This window comes from Rhipicephalus sanguineus, unplaced genomic scaffold (assembly GCF_013339695.2).
Source record: "Rhipicephalus sanguineus isolate Rsan-2018 unplaced genomic scaffold, BIME_Rsan_1.4 Seq948, whole genome shotgun sequence".
NCBI lineage: Eukaryota > Metazoa > Arthropoda > Arachnida > Ixodida > Ixodidae > Rhipicephalus > Rhipicephalus sanguineus.
The window spans coordinates 1-21,076 of NW_023616354.1; the positions used below are offsets into that span (position 1 = coordinate 1).

Below are 21,076 nucleotides of genomic sequence, written 5' to 3' on the forward strand. Positions count from 1 at the left end.
ACCATGCACATTGTAATGGCTGTATAGACGCACATGTCATTTCATTACATTCTTAATTGAACTTCGTGACATACAAAACTAGGAATCACGTGTGAACGCCTAAGATGACAGCACTCAAGAATAGAAAATGACATCGCCTGTGTGGCCACTTGTGAATTTAAATTTTCGTCTGTACAGTAGTAGTCGTAAGGCACGGTACAAGGAGGGCATTAACTCGTTAACGTGCACATTGCTGTTGAACTTTGCTTCCTTATTCGTGGGTTTTCTCTGTGTTTCATGCAAATCGCTCATCTATTTTTCATCACTACACTATCATGGATATGTCACATTAGACTGGTATGCCAGTGCGGGCACCACGAAAAGTGTAGGGGGAAGAGAAATTTTTGTTCACCATGCTGGACATATTGTGACATTGTCACGGAGAGGGCACAACAAACCCATCGTCCAATGAGAGCTCCAGCGATTTTTTTTTCACTTGTTTCTACGCCAATGGATTACATAGGTATACACATAAAATCGCCTCATCACACCGGCGTTCGTCTTGGCATGCAGTAATATGAAGCCCTCTTGAGATCGGAGCAACAGAAAACCTAGCTGAACCGAGTTACAGTGACCGAGTGGTCAAAGAGGAACACTGCCAGAGAACACCACATCGAGATGTACAGGGTGTTTCAAAATATGTGTCTGAAAATCCTGAAAAATAAGGGAAATGCGATATTTGCTTGCTGCAGTCTTCATAATTACTTTTTCTGTGGTGGCCCACATGTTAACATAACTAAAGACATCATTTGGGGCACGAATTAAAGAAATTAAATTAATGGCATTTTTAATTAGTGTAGACAGGCGGTCGTGTCAAATGAGGGAATGAAGTCCCGCCGAAACCGAAACAAGCGCTGACGATCACTACTAGCAGACGACCAGAGTGACCGCACACGAAGTCGACCGATGGTTGAATTTACTGTAGTTAAATTTAACGACGCTCGCTCATTCTGGAAGCCACGTGCAGTTGCGCTCTTCTGCGTTTCGGTTTCGCTGGCGAAATTGGTCGAATTTCATGACTCAGCTAAAATTACCAGCGGCCACCTTTTGGAAATCTGAAACCGACAATGGGTTCTTCGTAACAAGGGCTCCAATTCTCCCATTTCGCCCGAGTCTCCACCAATTAAAACGTTATTTTAATTTCTTCAATTACTGCCATAAGTGATGTGTTTAGTCATCCTAAAATGTGGGCCGCCACATAAAATGCATCAAGGCAGCGAGCAAATATATCGCTTTGCCCATATTTTTGAGGATATTTGGAAACATTCCCTAAGACACCCTGCAGTTGAGTTCGAGCACAAGGTTCGTGCGCTATTTGTAATGTTAAATGATAATGGTAAATGGGGTAAAGGTAATCGAAGCTTTTGCCTTCGTGATGCTTGCAATGAAGCTAAGCACAATGCACAACGATCTCTGAGGCTATGCAAAGCTCTTGCCCTTTTATTGAACTGCCAGTTTTACAAAGCTAAACGGCAGGCAAAAAAAAAATTGTGATGTAGTAATAAATAGCAGCAGAAATACAATCGCTCGAGTTACCACACAAAGTGTACAATCGAGCCAAGTCGCACTCGAGCCAAGTCGAGTTTGTTGCCATGCCTCTTCGAGAACCACGTGTTTGTCCGGAGGGAAACAAATGCAAGCCCGCCACAAAGCTCAAGTTGTTTTCAGGTGTGCGGGGATTGAATGACCTGTCATCACATCGATCGCCTTCTCGTTCTTTGAAGCAAAAGCAGAGATGGATGCAGCGAGCGAGGAGTTACCCGCCGATCACGAATTCAACGGTACGAAAGAGTCGTGTGTTGATGCCGAGAAAACCGAAAAGACGTATCTCGAAGCTGGCGTGTCATGCAACGGTCGCGAACCTTCGTTGAGCGACGTTGATTCGCAGGTGGGAGTGGGAATGCAGAGCGGACGCAACGGGCACTTGGACGTCGTTCCGCAGGAAACGGCATGTCAATTGTCGCCTGCATCGTCTGCATACGACGGCATCCCTGTAGACATTACAATGCAAGCTGATGGCGAGCAGCCTTTGGTTGACGGGACTGGTTCTAACAACAACATTGAGTCGGGGGATTTCACAACAGTTAACTTGGTCGCAGTTGCGCGACAACGTAGGTAAATCATCGAATGACAGCGACGGCGCAGAGCGAGACGTCGTAGACTTGATGCGTGATATCGTGGGCCGTGTCGCCAACTGCATCGAAGACGATGCAGCGGTGCCGTGTTCATCCATGGACACCGACGCGCAAAATCAGCCCGAAGATGTGGTGGATGGAAGCGCGGGCTCTCCCAGGAACGCGCAAGTGCTCTCCAAAACGCCTCGGGTATCGTACCGAGACAACGAAGAGGACGTGTCAAGCGACAGCACGTCGTCCTCTTCGTCCTCCGACAGTGACGTCGAAGTCGTGACGCCGATGCGGCGCGGCGCCACCAAAGGAGACGACTCCGACTGCTGCTCGGACGGCGGCGAAGTCGGCGGCCAGCGGACGACGACCAAGCCACGGTTTCAGGGCCGCGGCGGTGGCAGACCCCGAAACCGCGGCATCAAGACCCCCGGCGAGCTCGACATCGACGACCTGCCTCCCATCGAGGACTTGCACATCACGCTGCCGCGCACCGAGCTCCGGCAGGCGGGCCACGTGAAGCACGCCGTCGACCAGCTGCTCGTGGTGGAGAGCGAACCGGGTCAGCCCGTGCTCGACCTGGACTCGGTGCTGTTCCGGGCCGATGGCACGGCACTGGGGCGCGTCTTCGACGTGCTGGGCCCCGTGGCGGCGCCCTACTACGCGGTGCGCTTCAACTCTGCCCAGGAGCTGACCGAGCGCGCTCTGGAGCCGGGCGAGCCGGTGCTGTACGCCCCGTTGCACGCGGACGTCACGCAGTACGTGCTCGAGTCGGAGATCCGCAAGCAGCGCGGCTCGGACGCCTCGTGGGAGAACAACAACGAGCCACCGCCCGAACACCTGGACTTCTCGGACGACGAGCAGGAACGCGAGGTTCGCAAGCAGCTGCGCGCTGCGCGGGCCGCTTCGTTCAACAACAAAGCCGATCCTGCTGGTGGAGACCAAAGGCCTCGCGGTGCTTCGAGAGGCCGGGGAAGGGGCAGAGGTGTGCCCAGGGGCGACAGAGAGCCGCAACCGGAGTCAGCCAATGGGGCTGCGCATCTGTACAACGAGGGACCTCCGAGGCCCGATCAGTTCTACAATAATCGCAGTAGGCCTCAGTGGCCACCTTCGTGGAGCCCGCAGCAGCGCTGGCCCGGTCACGGTTCGCCGGTGAGGTTTCGGCCTAACCCACCACCGCCTCCGTCGTGGCCTGCGAGCCCGCAGGGCAACGATAGGGTCCCAAACGTTTGGAACACCCCACCGCCTTCTTTGCCCTGGCAGCACAGCGGGCCATGGCCTAACAGGCCTCCTATGTTTCCAGACTTGAGAACCCCACCTCCCAACTTCGGTCGTGCAGTGCCGCCTCCTTCCCATCCTCAAGCAGCTTTCCCGAATCCCCACGGACTACATGCCAACACGCCTACTGGTAGTTTGAGCTACCAGCAGGCTGGTGCAGCGAGCCAGCACGATCCCAATTCTCTACCGTCGCCTGTTTACAACAGCACGGGGCAGAGGGTCTCCTTGTACGACCCTGTGCCGGACCTTCAGCGAATTCTCGCCACACCACCACCGAGACGCTAAGGGACGGTGGCATAACACACTGTTGTTCTCGGTGTGGTTCATGTGTTCCATTGAAGATACTTTCTCAGTTTTCATAACAGTGATGTAATCATGCCTGACTCTTTCATGTGGTGATTTCAAGACCTTGATGTTTGAAACACTACCTACTGAACTTCAGACCAGCAGTGATGTTTCTACTCCAATCTGCCTGTTCTAGTTCGTCCCTTTTGCTGCCAGGGACGAAGCGTACAAGAGCAGCATTGTGCTAGTCATCACTTGCTCGGTGTCATTTCCTTCAGCATTCTGCTGAGCTAGTTTCAATGTTTGCAATATTATTTTAGCAAATGCAAAGGGCTTTTATTGTGCATCAGTGCTCAGTGGTGCGATCTTGTACGCATTCCAAATAAACACGGAGGCGTGGCGTTACATCCAGCCGCACGCGAATGGCCCATGTGAACCGCTACAGACATCACGGCCCTGCATTGACCTCTCACGTGCAGTCATGTGCGGCTGAATGTAATGCCACGCCTCCGTGCTTATTTTGGAACGCGTACAAGATCGCACCACAGGTTTACCAAAACAGAAAATGAAAGGCTAGTGTCCTGCATATCAATTTGAAGCTACAGTAGAAGCAGGGGTGAGACAGCTGCGCATATTGTGCATTTTTGATACAATTCCGTTTTCCTGCGCCAAGCTGCTCCAAAAGCATGAAAATCGCAAAAATTGCGCCGAACTGCTCCAAAACAGCCTCGAAAGCCAGAATTTCGATGCCCACGTCAGCTTCGTTTGGAAAAAAAGCTGAGTTGACAACATGATTTTCCAAGTTGTGCCTATAGCAGCGCCTGGGATACGAAGAAAATGAGACGTTCGCAAAACGCGTAGACTCGCCCAGCCGTGTTTCTATGCACCTTTCTAATGAGGGCTCCCATGATGCCGCCATAACCTCCTCTGGGTTGTTGTAAATATTCGTGGCACCAAAAAAATGTTCTGCCGTGGCCTGAGCATGCTGCTGCTTCTGACTAGGCTGTGTCTTCTGGTGCTATCAAGTGGCATGCATCGCAGGAATGGCTCTCAGCTTCTTCGTTGTGCGTAGCATGTTTCTCCGGTAGCAATGGTTTTTGCGTCGACGCTGCTGCGCGTCATCACCTACGTACGCATTTACTGTGGGAGTGTTTGTACCGTTACGGCACATACTGTGCATGGGAGAGGCATCACCCTTGTTGCATCAACGCAGCGACAACTAGCTCCTGCATGTGGCACGTCTCTGCGATGCTCTGGTGGTTTTTCACACCGAAGCCGGTAGCGGACTGATGCAAAGCGCCTTTGTGTCCTTCCCCAATAAAAGTGTGCAGTACGCTGACAACGGTGCTATGCTCGCAGTACTGTACACGATAGTCAGTGCGAGATAGCTTTATGAGATAGACAATGCGGTGAGGTATCTTGGCGCTTGCGCCACACTCTCGAAGGTGGTCCTGCACGAGGGGGCAGCGAACGGCGGTAGCGCACCTTTGTTCTTGCCTGTTGAAAGCGTGCAGTAGATTTGACGCTGTGCCAACCGCGCGGCCGAGCTGAAGGCGCTTATTGTGATGTCCTCCTTACAAACAATAACAGGAAGCTCTGGAGAAACCCGAAAAGCTAAATAAGCAGATCTACAAAAAAAAAATCCATTTCACCGCAAGTGAGGCAATGAATTCGCGCGATAGCATCAAATTCTAATATTATACGAAGTAAGGCTGTCAGCTAACTAACACTTATGGACCCGATCTCGCGTAACTACAAAATGCTGGTGTAAGAGAATACGACTGCTCAAAGGAGAGAAGTGTTGAGATCACAGCACTTAGAAGGGTATACGAGCCGTCTGCGATGCCAGCCGAGACAGCCCGCGTGCCAGCGATCGTGACCGCACCCTTAAAGTCGAAGCCCACAGTTGTTGCTCGAGTGACCCCCACCCCTCCCTTGCGTTCCTTCGTGCTCCTTTAAGATGGGCGGCGCACTTCCTCTCTGCATGAGTAGCAATCAATGGCAGGCCTGGCATGCGGTGTTACGTTATTGCATGCGCCCTCCGTGCAACTGGGATCGGTCGGCTCTTTTCATCTCTGCCTCAGCCGCGTTTATCGCCCTCACTCGCGCGCTTTTACCCAAGGGTAAAAAATATGATGCGCGGGGTATGTTATCGATTTGGACTATACGGAACATGACTGCGATGCCGACTGCAAAAACCTGTTCAGAATGTCCATATAATTGCTATTGCCATAAAAGCCAAAGCAGTAATCTGCTAAATTATATCACTGATCTTAAAAAGGCCTACTGCTATGTAATTGCAATTGTGCAATCACATTCTTTGTGTTGTTTTTTTTTCCAAATTTTTATGAAGTGAACCTAGTTTGCAGAACCTTTTTTCAATTATTTCATGCGTTTCTTACTCTGGCTAGATAGGTCGCATAGTATTTAAAGAGGTATAGTTCATGCCTGGCTATACTTTCTCTAAATTCTGCTTCAGTGTTACGTCTATCCTAGGCCAATTTAAATATGTACTTGTCCCCCCAAGTTGCTACAAATCTGTTTTTCAAGCTCCTGAGATGACATCAAAAATTCCGCTAACTGCTCCAAATCAGGGCTCTTCTGCTCCAAAATCGAAATTTTGCTGCTCCAAAAACTGCTCCCAAATCAACTTCAGCCATCTCACCCCTGTAATGCAAGATGAGTACAATCAGCTGGTGATAACTTCTTTCCTTGTGTTCATAAAAAAAGGGAAAAATCTAAAAATAGACTCGTAGGATAAAGTATAGTTGAAGGAAGTAATGATGAGATATAATGAAGGACTCAATATACTCGCCATTAATGAAGAAGAAGAACCCTGCAGACATGCGCATGAGGCTGTAATCTGCAGACAGCTGCCAACATCCTTTGGCTACACGAAGAATTTTGGAATTGACTGTGGATAAGCCATAGTCAGAGGTCCTATTATGGCATTCTCTTGCGTGCCGTTTTAAAAGTGAACAATAAAAAAGATGAGCACACCAGAAGTTCTCATATGTTTCTTGTGACTGATGTCTGTGAGAAAAAAAAGATGCTTTGAAAGATGAGTGTAGGGTTAAAACGTAAATGTTTTCTTTTTCAAAGAAGCACTGACACAAAATTTCGAAGGCGAGATAACCTGTGGGATGGATTTTTGTGGACATACACGTATCATCTACGAAATATCAACGTCTCAGAGGGCATTATATAGCAGCACCCAGGAGGCCTTTGTTGAAAAGAATTGTCGATGCGGTGCTCATGTGCATGCGGTTTTGTGTGCTCACGCAGCCAGCTATGTTTACATAGCCACCACTCTGGGTCCCGCCTCCCTTGGCGCTCTCTGAAACCGAAACTGCGACTGGGCGCTATAAAATCGTCTCCAAATAATTAGCAGTCACGCGTTCGAGCAAATGAGCTTTCCAGCCGTGATAAGTGGGTCGTTAACTACTCATCGCAACAGAAAAAACAAGATGCAAAATTTTGGTGTCGGTGCTCCTTTAAGGTATTGTTCCGTGTTAAAGTAGTCGAAGGCTTGCAATATGTGTTGTACTTGTTTATAATGCTACACTGCATGTTTGGTCACGTAAATTATTGCTGTATAAAACATCTTTTATGGCATGCCCTTGGCCGCATATAAAGTGGTCTAGCGAGAGATGTACGTATGCAGTGAATATTTATGCACAGTTCACGTGTTGAACTCACTAGCAACTTCTAATAAGACGTGATTCAGTTTTGTTATTTGAAGGTTCTCCATTGTAAAATACGAAGAAGTGGACTTGATAAAAATTTAAGAGCAAGCTATTGTGATATTTACGAACCCTTTAACTAGGGGCCATATGGGCAAAAACGCTGTTTGTTACAGCTAAAAAATAAGGTAGAAAGAGTGGTAATAATGCTATATTTTAATTGGAGCGAAATGCAAGTTCCAATGTTATTTTATGTCAGGTAAATACCGATGTACCTTTAGGTTAGGGCAATCGACATTGGGAGCCAAGTGACTAATATTGGCCCTAATTCGTGCCAGCCAGTGCAATTGAAAAATTTTATCAGGTGTGCAAGCATGTCGTTGTAGCACAACAGCTGGCGATTCAGTTTCAGTGCTGCCCGCAGAGTAGCTGACAAACTATTCAGAAAAGTGGCGCCAGTGGCAAGCCCTTGAAGAAGAGCGGTGCATTCGATCCCATGGAAGCTGGGCGATCTGTGCTGTTATGGCGTTTGAGCCGGTTGTGGTTGGGAACACTGTGACACTATAAGCGCAAAAGATGCCTCGTGGTGCTATGCAAGTGTTGCATTGCATTCCACAACATGTGATGCTTAGTATGAATCTTATGAAATGTAAAATTGTTGTCAACACAACAGCAGCACGAGGCCACAAAGGAAACTGTTTGCATGCAACTTTCTTTTGTAGCTTTGTGCTGCAGTCAGTTGTATTCCATTCGTCCACCTTGCAGACCTCTGCAGAACTGTTTTGTGACTTGAGATTGTGTGTAGTGCAAGGTTTTCTGCACTCATATGTTGTGCTCAAGGTTGACCTTAAAGGGACACTAAAGTGAAACAGTGAATTGGTTTATATGGATAAATTGTACTATGAGGACTGTGATGTCCTCATAATGTCGTTAATTTCACCATCACAGGCTTATTGATAAGAGGACGAAATCGAGGTAAAAGTTTCATTTTTAAATTTCGCTCTGAAATCTTCGCACATGATGCCACGAATTTCGGAGAATATTTCTCGTATTTTGTTGGCACTGGCTCATCAAAATTTCTTGAAACATGGTACGTTAAGTCTATGGCCTCCTCAGAGGACAATGTGCTTCGTTTTTACTGATTAGGAACTATGTGTGACCTAGTAGACACAGTCTAGATCTATGACGTCACGGTGTTTAATGTGGGAACTTGAAGGCGACGTCGCCTCCTGCATTTTCTTTTTGCTTGTTTTCTTGTTAACCAAGCATCTTCTCACAGCAAGCATTGTGTTTTTGGCATCGTGAAAGAGTGATTTACTAACATGAGAAAAATTGTTTTTCTCTTCAGTGTTCCTGTAACCCTTTGTAGGTTTGCCTATATTTTTGACATGATGATATAAAAACTGGCCGTGGTATATTGATGTAAGCTACAAAGAAATAGTATCAAGCAAATTTCATCAAATTCAAGCCAGTAGTTTACTGAAAAGAACTGGGACGCATATGTCCCACTGACTCATGAGAGTGTTTTCAAAAAGTGGGAAAACACTGTCTCACTGTCTCATTTAGGCATCATCTCGAGATTGCATCAATGGGTGGGATGGCAAAGGCCAAAACAAGTGGCACAGAGTAGCACTTCACAAGTTGTGCGGACCTCATTTCCAGCAGTAGCACACCACCTGCACCTGCACCTCTTGTGAGTCTTGTGAGCCGTCATAGTGCTGTGGTCTGTTCCTGTAAGGCTTATGCACCAACCATTTTTTTGTCCATTTGCCTGTCCTTGCTTTGGCTGTCGAAATTGTCAAGTACGACTGTTGCCCCTGAATATGTGCCTACTTCTCAAGAGGTATATGATATCAAGAAAAATATTTCCACCAATATCCGCAATTACGCTGAGAGATGAGCGTGGCAGTTTCGCAGGGGGTTGTGTTTTGATGCATTTATCGGTCAAATTATTGCACAAATTTACAAAAACATGTGATGACTGGAAGCCAAATTCACCTCTCTGAAAAACCAGAAAAAGAGGGAACTATGCGGCATTTTGATTGATAGGTTATTTCTACCTGGAAGAGGAAAGTTCAGAAGCTATTATAAAAAATTGATCGAAATTCAACGCCATTGTAACACTACTTCTGCCCTTTGAAAACGTGGAAAAAGAATTTTCCTCAAGATTACGAAGACTTGGGTAAAAATTGAGTGACTTAGTGTTGCGCCAATTGCAATGGGCGATGTGGGAGAAAATTTTTCCTGCAGTCAGAAAAGTGGGACTTGCGTGTCCCATTGTCACACAAAGGGGTCCTTCATTTTTGGTTTTTAGATGTTTTAAAGTTAGACAAGTAAAAATGAGGCATTATTTTTAAGAGGGAAAACTAGAGAGGGGTGTGTTTTTGCTCTCTGGTGTCCTAATGTTTTGATATTTTTCTTGTAATTTCATGATATTCCACTTGATTTTTAATGATATGATATATGTTGATCACTTTTTTTTACGAGATAGGAAGTGCTCATCAATGTTGTAGTGCCTGTGTTTATTATCAATTACAAAAGAACAAACTTTTGGGTAATATTGGGCTTAACATAATTTTGTTAAATCTGCTTCAGCGTGTAAGAACGGGGTATTACCATAGTTCACCTGAAAAGGAAAGACCCTGTACTTTTGCATGTATTGCTGCAACAAGCACGTGTCATGCTGTCTTTATTGTTTCTTGCAAGCAAAAGAGATGTGTGTCGCATCATTGTTTCTCATTGAGTGTCGTATGACATTTTTATGAATCGGAAAGAATAAACAATGTACTATTTTGTAAGTCTTTCTATGGTGTCACATAAAATTCAAGGCGTGTTTCCATGTTTCTTTGTTTTTCCAATTCGATTGCTCAAGATGGCTTAGCTACACAATGAATATGCTTACACATAACATTTCTTGGAACATAACATTGTTTTGAAATATAGGATTACCTTGAAACACATGAAACTCATTTCTGATTATAGTTGAAGTTGATAAGGTTCTCTTGCTGATTGATGGTATCCCTGTAATTGTAATTCTCTTCACACCTGTCATTGACTTTTTCTGTTGATGCACCGCTGTTGTCACTAAAGGATGGGCCAGTGGAACTGACGAGTTACAATGCTTAAAGGAGTTGGATAGTTCCAAAATAGCTGTACAATACAATTTCTGAGACAAACTGCTTAGTCGAACTGGTCTCCTAAAAACTCTGTTTGTGCTGCTTGATTGTTACGTATACATAAGCACAGCTCATTGTTTATTAGTGGCACGAATAGCCTTGAACATGTCTTGATATGTTTATGATGTGAGCGGGAGTACTTGGCTTAGTTGACACCACAGCACTACATTGTCGCAAGTGTGATGTGTTTAGTGCCTCCTGTGGCTTTCTTGAAGTTTTGCCACTACTCAGAGTATCATTATGGGTCATAGACGTATCAGAATGTTCCTGTCCTGCACGACAGAACAGTGTGGGGAGCCCCCTTTCGTCTCCTAGGATGCGTGCAGTGCAACACTGTCAATCAAAACAAGGAGACGACACCAACAGCAGCCATATGGTTTCATCCCTCCCAATACAAGTGCGTGCTTTTCAATGCCACCAAACTTTTAGTATTCACATGTTATATGGCTGATCAGATCACACCCACTGTGATATGGCTCCAATTTCACATGCTCTTGGGCATGCATTTGATTTACGCCTAAAATTTATAGTAATTAGTGATGCTAGCATTAATTATACATCAGATTGGAGCAATTTCATTCCCTGATTGTCTTGCAGAGACTCGTTATAGCATCAAGGACCAAAACTGAAATTTGGCTGTCTTTAAGGGTAAAATAAATTATGTGTATCTCGCTGAACAGTGACGATCACACTGTTTGTTATCATAATAAGACAGGCACTTGCCCTGAAGCTGAGTTACGAATGAGTGGTGTACAGTGCTCGGTGAGTGAAATGTGATGTAATCTCAACTTCAGCATTTACGTCAGAGCCGACACTACATTGAGTGGCCAGATTCCCAGCGACATGATGTGGTTGTCTTGAGAAATTGTGTACATCGGTCATTATGTTAAATGTTTTGATGTCGCATTTCAGTCCTTGAGTACTCTACTTACTGAAACAAGTTGGTGGTGCGGGCCATTATACTCAAGCTTGCTTACCAAGTACTTAAAATCGGTTGAGTTATCCTGTGCCTTTTAAATTGTTGTGCTTATTGTAGACATGTTGCCACATCATATTGAAGCCACACAGTGGCCATTTACCACATCTTTCTTTGCAGTTTTCCTTGTACTCTGCCAATCCTTGTACGACGTCTCTTTTTATGCACTAATGTTTACCGTGAGATCACTGTCTCTAAAACCCAGAGTTAAGCAAAGCTTCTGGCCTATACATCTCGGCACTCTGGCTTTCTAATACAGCATATGTAAATGACGAACGGTTACTGATGTCAGTAAAGCTTCTCAGTTGCATTATACAGGGTATTTCAAGAAATATGTCCGAAGATACTCAAAAATACATCGATGATTACATCAACCATCGACGGACTTGGCTTCGTGTGTGTGCGGGCTGCACTTGGGATTATAGCATGCATCGTGCAAGTACGTAATGTAGAAGAACTAGCACCGCTGCAGTTGTTGCCGTGAAGTCATTCGGTCATCTCCTAGTTGCGCTCCTTGGCGCTTCGGTTTCGGCGGTGAATTTGGTCACAATTACTTCGCAATAATTACCAGAGGCCGCATTTCGGAAATCCGAGAATGCCAGTGTGCTTTTCGCAGGAAGGGGTTTGAATTCTCCCATTTAACCCGACCGCATGTCTCGGCTAATCAAAACTGAATTTAATTCTAATTAATTTTTGAGGAATTTCGGACACAATTCTTGAAACACCCCATATGCCTTGTGTGCAGTTTGTCAAGGGCTGCACTGTTATTCATCAAAGAAGGTAAGAGCCTTATGTAGCCAGTATACATGTGAGGCGATTTAGGAGCATGGACTAAATGTGGACGATGCCGGGGCTGTGTAGTAGCAGTGTGCTTGCTGTTGCAATACGACTGTGACACAGTCGACTGTAATATCACAGGTATGAGCATATGCCAGCAAAAAATTAAGGCAGCTTGCGCACACTAGTGGTGCGAAGCCTTGTTTCTCTTTCTCTGTTTTCTCTCTTCCCTTTCTTTCTCGCTTCCTTTCTTTTTATTTATATATCTCTGTGTTTATTTCTCTATTTCTTTTTCTATCTCTTTTTTGTGTTTGCTTCTCTCTCTCTCAAATTTTGTGTATTAATTGTTTCTCTTTCTTTTTCTACCTTCTCTCTCTATTTCTCGCTTTCTCTTTCTTAGTGGGTACAAGCAAAGCAGCGCAATATGAAGGAGGACTAAGAAAGAGTGGACACAACATTTAAGAGTCCTCTGCGTGACTTTCTTAGTCGTCGTTCATTTTGCGCTGCTTTGCTTGCACCCGCTATGAGTCCTTACCAGATTGGCCAGTTCTCAATCCTATTCAGTATCTCTCTATCTGTACTCGTTCTCTCGCTCATCAGAGTTATTGCATCCCACGCCGGACAAAGCGGCGCACGTGTTCTGGGAGCGAAGAGGACGATGAGAGCGGGTGCCGGTTCATGATGGTGACAGTTTTCTGTTCGCTCTGCACGGACTAACGGTCCGTTTAAACAGTTCCGCTCAATTCCGGACCGTTGGCTCTATAATGAAATTAACAGCTCCACTAACGTGAAACCTGCGGAATGGTGAAGCATGCAGTGTGCGCCGGTGTTTCACACAGCAAAATCACCGCTAATGGGCAATGAGAGACAGAGGAAACATTAGACACAGAGACCCGCAGTCCGCTTTTAGTTAACGTCCACGCTGCGAATCTTTATTGTTGAACTACGCAGAAGAGAAATCTCCCATCGGAGTTGCCGGTGAACTGTTGTGCAGCGCGAGCAGTCGGTTTTTTCAATCAAGAAACTCGCCAGCAGACGCTGCCTGCGTCGGCGTTCTCTCCCGCAGGCGAGGGCGCGTTGTCGTTCCTTGTGAGCTGATAGTTCAGCGTTCATCGCAGAAAGAGCGTTTCCGTAGTCAACGCGCGCCGTACGATAGCGGCATGGTATACACGACGCCGATGACGCACTTCACATGTGGCCTAGGCATGTTTCTTTTGGCATCCCTGCTTTTATTTTAACACGAAAGTGTTTTATGCCGGGGTCCACCTATATATATATATATAGACTTCAGTGACGTATTTCCGTCACGGAAATGACGTCTAAAAATTTACACGATCAGATGGCAAAGAAAAAAAGTTCCGCTGTAACACCGCGTTCCCCGCTCACGCGCTCGCCCCGAGAAAAATCGCGGCCGGGCTACCGGGGCGGCTCGACGCGCTTTGCGTTTGCCTCTACTCCGGCCGTGGTGTTCATCACACTTTAACATGCCGCGGGATGGCGACCAAGTTCTGCGTCCAATATATGCGACGCTCTTCTGGCTACATCTGGTTCTCTGATTACGCTTTCACCGTTAACTACTACAGCTACCACAAGAGTTTGTTTAATCATTCGTCGGGATGGAGATGTGCCACTAATCATCAAAGTGGGTGCATCCACGTTAAACGGTGCTATAGCTGCCAGACATCAATATACATTGTACAAACTCTCTTATATCAATGTACAGTAAACATTCAGTTACTTCTGTAAGGGCACGCTTTACTTTCGTGTTTTTTTATTGGCATGCGCGTGCGCACAGACGCCCAGCTTTCGAAGGGCGGAGAGCACGACTGGCACGCCCTGTTTCCTGCCAACCTCCTTAAGGTTGTGGGACAACCTGTGAATGTATGGTACGTACCACTTCAGGTCCCACTCATTGTGCGTCGCTAGTGCTTTGCGGCTTCATGCCTCGCATCTTCAAAATGTTTTGGGAGATAGCACCAAGGGCCATGCACGGGTAGCCGGCTGCCCGTAGCATCTCTGTTGTACTTCAAAGCTGGCCTGCATCGTCAGGGGCGTAGCCAGAAATTTTTTTCGGGGGGGGGGGGGGGGGTCAACCATACTTTATGTATGTTCGTGCGTGCGTTTGTATGTGCGCGTGTATATATACCCAAGCAAAACTGAAAATTTTCGGGAGGGGGGGGGGGTTGAACCCCCCAACCCCCCCGCCCCTGGCTACGCCCCTGTGCATCGTGTGCATGCACGACTTCACCAGAGCCGACTCCAGACATAGTTTTGTAATACCTCTTTTTACTAACTTGGGAGTGCGCCGAATCATAAGGCAGTAAATCTTTTTGCGCATGTAGGCTGTACTGCCAACAGACATGATCTCTAGTATGACGCAACCTTAAATCTAAAAACTGGATGGATCCATCCGATGGAAGTGCATGGGCAAAGGTCAAATCTTGCCCATGTTGAAAAGCGGTTAAAATGTAGTAACGCAGTGGTCAAAAGTAAAACAGGTGTTAGCCTTTAAAATGATTAAAAAATCATCGACATATCTAAAAGCCTTCATGAAAACCCTGTCGTCAAGTACACTAAGAATCTTATTATCAAACGCTGTCAAAAAATGTTGCAGAGCACAGGTGCCACACAAGAACCGACGCAGACATGGCTATGCTACGCTAGGAGCTGCTGGGCACATACCCACTTTGGCTCATACGCGCCGAGTTTCTGCCTACGATTGAATTTTTAACAGCGGAGGTTTTAAAAATTCAATGTGGTTAGTAATGCACGGGGGGGGGGGGGGTCGGCAGCCATATAAATTTACTGTAAATACATATCATTGCTTTTCTCTGAATGTTTTCCAGGTTCCTAACCATAGGCGTGCGCACGAGGAGGGCAGAGGGGGGCGACCGCAAACCCCCTCCCCCACCTAGGGGGGCGAAAAGTCTGCCCCATACTTTTACTCAGTCGAACCTCTCACGTCATTGTTTAAAGAGCAGGGTTATGGCCACGCATGCTTTTTGACGATAATGGCGACCAAGGACCCTTGATGTTGCATTACAAGAACTGTTTAATTCCCGTCTTTACTCCCGAAAAGCCAAGAACCAAAGGGGGGCGGGGGGCATTGTGAGAAGCACGCTATCGCTTCATTTTCATTTTGAACACGACAGTGTTTTATGCCGGGGCCCACCAGGACTTTACTGACGTATTTCCGTCACGGATATGACGTTGTAAAAATGTACACTAACAGATGATAAAGAAAAAAAATATAAAAAAGTTCCGTCACTGGGAATCGAACCCACGACCGCTCGCTCCACAGCGCGCGGCGCTAAACGACTCGACCACGAAACGTCTTTTTTTCTTTCATGGTATTTATTACAAATGTGTGTAACTAGCATACATAGCGAAGAAAATACTCAAGGCGGCCTCAACCAGCGTACAAGCGTTACACAGAAGTCCTAAAAGGGTATTAAAGCTATACATTTCATGAAGAGTGGATACTAGTCCGGTTGAAACTCTAACTGTTCGTAAAAGTCTTTTAGCTGAAATGCAACCGCGATGATACCATGGGTTCCGCATGCCTGTCTAACATGCGAGTTTTCCATAAACTGTGCATACCCATTAGTAATAGCATGTCAACAGGCATAGAATGGCTTTTGGGTGGCATGAGATAACGTATGCTATACGAATTTAAATCGAGTTGTTTTTTAAAAGCCCTTTATAGAACGTCCCAGAAGAGTATGGCGTCTTTACAGCTGATGAAGCAATGTTCTATAGTTTCCGGAACTTCACAGAGGCGACAGTTAACGAAAGATACAAAGATGCCTTTGCTGCTTAACCAGGTCTTCACAGGCAGCGTCTGTGTATGCATTTTGTAGAAGAATGTCTTGGATGTTGGTGAAATAGGCATTTTCTTCACACGCACAAGCACGTCGTGTCCAGGCAATCCAGCATATAGTGAGCGGTACAAAGGTGCAGGAAGCAACATATCTAATAAGGCATTATATAGATCTTTTCGTGAACTAGAGAATAAATAGTCATTAGCGAATCTTACTGTCAAAAACCGCACTGATTCATACACTTCACGCATGAATCCTTGCAAATAGGGAGGCGAGACACAATTAGCAGATACCACTAAACTTGGTAAAACCTCGACGAGATTCACTTGTAAAAATGTTCGAAGCAGCGGATGATCGCAGTCCCGAAAATAGAAAAAACGGGATACCAATAGTCTAATGAAGAGATGCACCAACCCAATACCACCTGCACAAACTGGTCTAAAAACATTGTCACGCCTCATCGGCTCGTAACTTGATGACAAAATAAAGGCAGCAAAGATTCGGTGAAACTTCTGAATGTAAAATCTGGAACAATGTAGTATTTGCAGTACGTAATAATTTTGTTGCCAGGAATAGATTGCACGCTTTAGCTCTGCCAAAAATTCAGAGGTTATGGGGAATAAACGTCTGGGCGTAACGCTTTAGGCTGGGTACACGTTCTTTCCAATAATATGGTGTATATAAATAGCTCGCCGTTAAACTGCCGAAGAACGTACGTTTTGTATTCGGCCACAAAACGTGCGTTCTTCGGCAGTCTAACGGCGAGCTATTTATATACACCATATACCGCTGGCGGTACTCCGAGCTCGGTGGCACGTGTTCTAGTTATCACCAGCAAGATAGCGCGAAGGGCGCGCTTTAAATGTCGTCGCTCCGCTCGTTGCGTTGCGCGAGCGCCTCCCTACAGGTCGTGGTCGCCCGTGCGCGCGCGCTTATCGCGTGACGGGGCGGGGAGCCCTCCCGATGGGGAACCCTGCGAACAAATGTTCCTAACGTTAATTTTTGCGTGAGGCTCCCGAACTATATGGAAGTGTACTCAAGTTTTAGCCTAATTAAGGAAAAGTAGCAGGGAAGTTAAACACAAGACGGGGCAGGCTAAAGCAAAACAGTTTCCGGAAAGCGGCAGAGCAGATATTATTTATCTGCAAGTACCAGAATTTAAGTTACTCGTTAATATGTTAAACCTAAATATTTATTGGAGGATACTTTCAGTGAAGGTGCTTCAGCTAAAAATAAGACAATTTTTAATGTCGATAAAGGAGGAGAGGTCGGCCAGGCAAGCGGGTATCTAGCCTGCTACGGGCGTACAGGGAAATGGGAGAGAAAGAGAAAGAGGGGGGTGCGATGACAGATGCTGGCCGATCCCTACGCACTACGAATTGTTTGCGGCATTGGTGCGAACAAAAGTAAAAAAAGTGGGAAGAGCACGTGCCTGCGTGACCAAGGCAATAGCAGCTGCTTGCGATCAATAAGAAGATGTGGAGATTTTCACGAGATAAGGAAGAGAATAAGAGGTGGAGATTTTTGAAGAAAAAGAGGACTGTTCTCTGGACTGCTAGGAGACTTCGTTTTAGCTGTATCCTTCTCGGGCACAAGTTCGCCCCAACTTCATTAGTTTATTACGAGTGTGTTTTTGAACTGTGCGTTACAATATTGTGCAGTACAATGACGACTGTACACACACTGTCGTGTGCTGAGACGTGTACTACTCGAGAAAGATTTTACACCGTAACATGTGCTCTAAAGACGACCATCTAAACCTGTTTTGCTTAGAACCTTAATGAAAACTCACAGAGCCCCTTATGCATTCACCTAACACGACCCGAAGGCAAAAGCCATGTTCTTTTTCAAAATCCGAGGCATCTCACCGGGTTTTGCATTGCCTCCGTGATCGGACCACCTTTGATCAAGCTACGATGTCATGTGATGACGTCATGATAACGTCACAAATTTTGGCGATATGTGACATCATTATGGCGTCATCACGTGATAATGGTTGCTTGCATCACTCGTCTCCGACGCCACGAAACGCCGACGGTCAAATTTCGCGTTTGATGAGGCATCTAAGGCCTTCGTTTTAAAATTAAGGAAGACCACTTCCTCTGACATCGGCTGGTAGCCGCTGGGCCATCGTCGCTGTTGACCACCTTACGCGATACGCCGAAACCTCTCCCAGCGGCTACAGCGCGCGATGTTGCCTCCCTCCTGCTACACCGATTCATGCTGCGTCACGGTCCACCCCAGGAGCTTCTCAGCGATCGAGGCCGTGTCTTCTTGTCGGAAGTCGTCGAAGCAATTCTAAAAGAGTGCCGTGCTGTTCACCGCAAAACTACTGCTTACCACCCGAAGACGAATGGGCTCACCGAACGCTTTAACCGCACGCTCGGCGACATGCTCTCAATGTACGTCGCCGCCGATCACACAAATTGGGATGCCATTCTGCCCTTCGTCACCTACGCCTATAATACCGCCCCTCAAAGCACAACTGGTTTTTCACCCTTCTTCCTATTGTACGGAAGGCACCCGTCGCACACCATCGACACGATACTCCCATACAAGCCGGATTCAACTGAGTGTGCGCCGATATCTGACACAGCCAGGCTTGCGGAAGAGTGTCGCGAGCTTGCCAAGACGTTTACAACGCAGGAACAAGAGCGGCAGAAGAGCATTCGCGGTGGAACCACCACTTCTGAGTCCACGTTCCTCTCTGGAGCGCTCGTATGGCTCTCGGTCCCTACCACTGCAACTGGCCTCTCTACAAAACTACTGCCGAAATACGAAGGCCCCTACCGGGTCGTCGAGCGCACATCCCCGGTCAACTACGTGATCGAACCCATCGAACCATCTTCGGACATGCGCCGTCGAGGGCGCGACATCGTCAACGTGACGCGCCTCAAGGCCTACTATGACCCACTCATAGTGACGAGCTGTTAGGTCGCCGGACGGCTCCCTTTTCGTATACGGGGAAATTGTAGCGAATTGCCTTTAATAAGTAATGGGTTGCGCTCTCTATAGCCTTCTAGTGGGTCGTCGCCTTTGGCTCTTCGCGCTCGCGCTCTGAGTCCGTGTTTGTGCCTTGACTGTCGCCATTAAGGTCCCTCCATAATTTTTAAGGTAGCGACATCTGCCGCGCGCGCCACCTAGAAAGTTCCTGTAGCAGACGACGCCCAGGTTAAAGCACGGCATTCAGCTGGTGGAAAAATATCTGCACATGCTAGGAAATAAAAGCTACTGATGCCTGACTGTGATGAAGGCCGAAATAAGGCCCCAAAATGCTAAAGCTGTGCCTTTATTTCAAATAAACATTGAAAAAGAGAGCGGAAAAAATGTTTCATCGCCTACATTTGGCATGTTTACATCTCGTTTATTCGCGCTCGTATTACATTGCATTTTGCAATCTAAATTAGCTGCATATAGTTAAGAAAAAAACTGAGTCGTGTTGATTTGCTTTCATATCACAAATAGTCGAAGCCCTTGACGGTAAACAACGACGAGCCGGGACCGAAGACAACGCGAGGCGAGTTTATCCGCGCCCGCCCATGGCTCCCATAGCGCCTGCCTTGGTCGCTGTTATAGTGAACTAGAAGAGATAGTCGCTGTGTTGGCCGTACCTTGGTGACTGCGTGCGCTTAATCCCATTGCTCTACGCCTTTCTTGCTCGTAAGTGTGTTGTGTACATATAGCGGTCACGTCGGTCGAAGAGTGCATCCAAATAAAAAGACTGACAGCCATCTGGACCGAAAAAATTTCGACATGGCGTTGCTGAAACGCGATCCTCGCTGAAAGTAAACATCCTGCGCACGTGTGTGGAAACTAAAATTTGGTGGAAACGAGCGCGCCAACAGTCTTCGCGTGCGGCGATTGCCTGACCACTTGGGTGTGTATTGCTGTTCTGTGCTACGAGTCAACGCAAGTGTCGTGACATTCCAAAGCGGCGTTATTGATCGCGTCCTGGCCGATTCTCGAATTTGTTCGTGTTACAAACGCGACCTAACCGCACGGAACACCATGGTGTAGTTAAATTTCTTCGCCAAGGCTCCTTGTGTGTGCGTGTGCGGTTGTATTCCTGATATGAGCAACGTCGCTACGTAACCTTGAATCACCGCGTGGATTTTTAATGCTGTGTTTATGCTTTTTCCATTTAACTTCTTCAAATAACTTCTTGCCGTCTTCCGTCCGGCACCCAAACGCGCAGCAACAAGGCATATCGGACCTTCCAGAACGAAATCACCGCACAACGTGCATAGCGGAACAGGGGAAGCGAGCGCTCTCCTCCCGGGGCGCGGGAACCTTCATGGCGGGGCAAGGTCACGTGTCACAGATCAGCCTATCGCGGGCGCCGTCGGCTTCATGAAAGCTTTTCGATACTTTTGAATTTATTGAGGGACTTTAGTCGCCATTGCATATCGTCGCCGACTACCGTCCAATTAACGCCTCAACAATGCTTTTTGGTTTCGGTTTCTGGGCCCGTATTCTCAAAAGGCGACAATCGCAAAAGTATCGCCTTTGGTGCTCGCTGAGTGGCTATTGAGCAAACCGGAAAAGTAAGGGCGCCATCTGGTAATTCCGCCGACGTCAATTTTGCGTCATGGTGCTCGACGGTGCTCTCGACATATTTGCAATACACGAAGGCACCGTTAACCGTCGGTTCGTGGTGAAGTCTAGCATTTCAGTGACGTAGGCGGTAGCTTCTAGTATTCAATGCTCGGTGGATATACACAGCATTTTTTACGCTGATGCTTTCATCGAGCAGTACCTTGGGGTGTTATCAGCATTCGTTCTTTGCCAGCGCGTGTTTTTTCGTGGTTTGAACGTCCCAGGAACATGAACCGTGCGTTGCTCGCGTGGTTTATCGCGAGCCGGCAACATGTTGAGATCTTGAGACGATGTCGCTGCGGCGGCACGCTACAGCTGAACT

At 46.8% G+C, this 21,076-nt stretch overlaps 1 protein-coding gene across 1 annotated transcript; it reads left to right on the plus strand.

The window, feature by feature from the left end:
- Positions 1–1,619: 1,619 nt before the first annotated feature.
- Positions 1,620–3,864, plus strand: LOC119378727 (H/ACA ribonucleoprotein complex non-core subunit NAF1). The gene has a single exon (XM_037647761.2). The coding sequence runs from the start codon at positions 2,055–2,057 to the stop codon at positions 3,723–3,725; it is 1,671 nt and encodes a 556-aa protein (XP_037503689.2). The 5' UTR covers positions 1,620–2,054; the 3' UTR covers positions 3,726–3,864.
- The last annotated feature ends 17,212 nt before the right edge of the window (positions 3,865–21,076 follow it).

Coding starts and splice junctions, on each gene's coding strand:
- LOC119378727 (XM_037647761.2), top strand. CDS start 2,055: ATGGCGAGCAGCCTTTGGTTGACGGGACTGGTTCTAACAACAACATTG.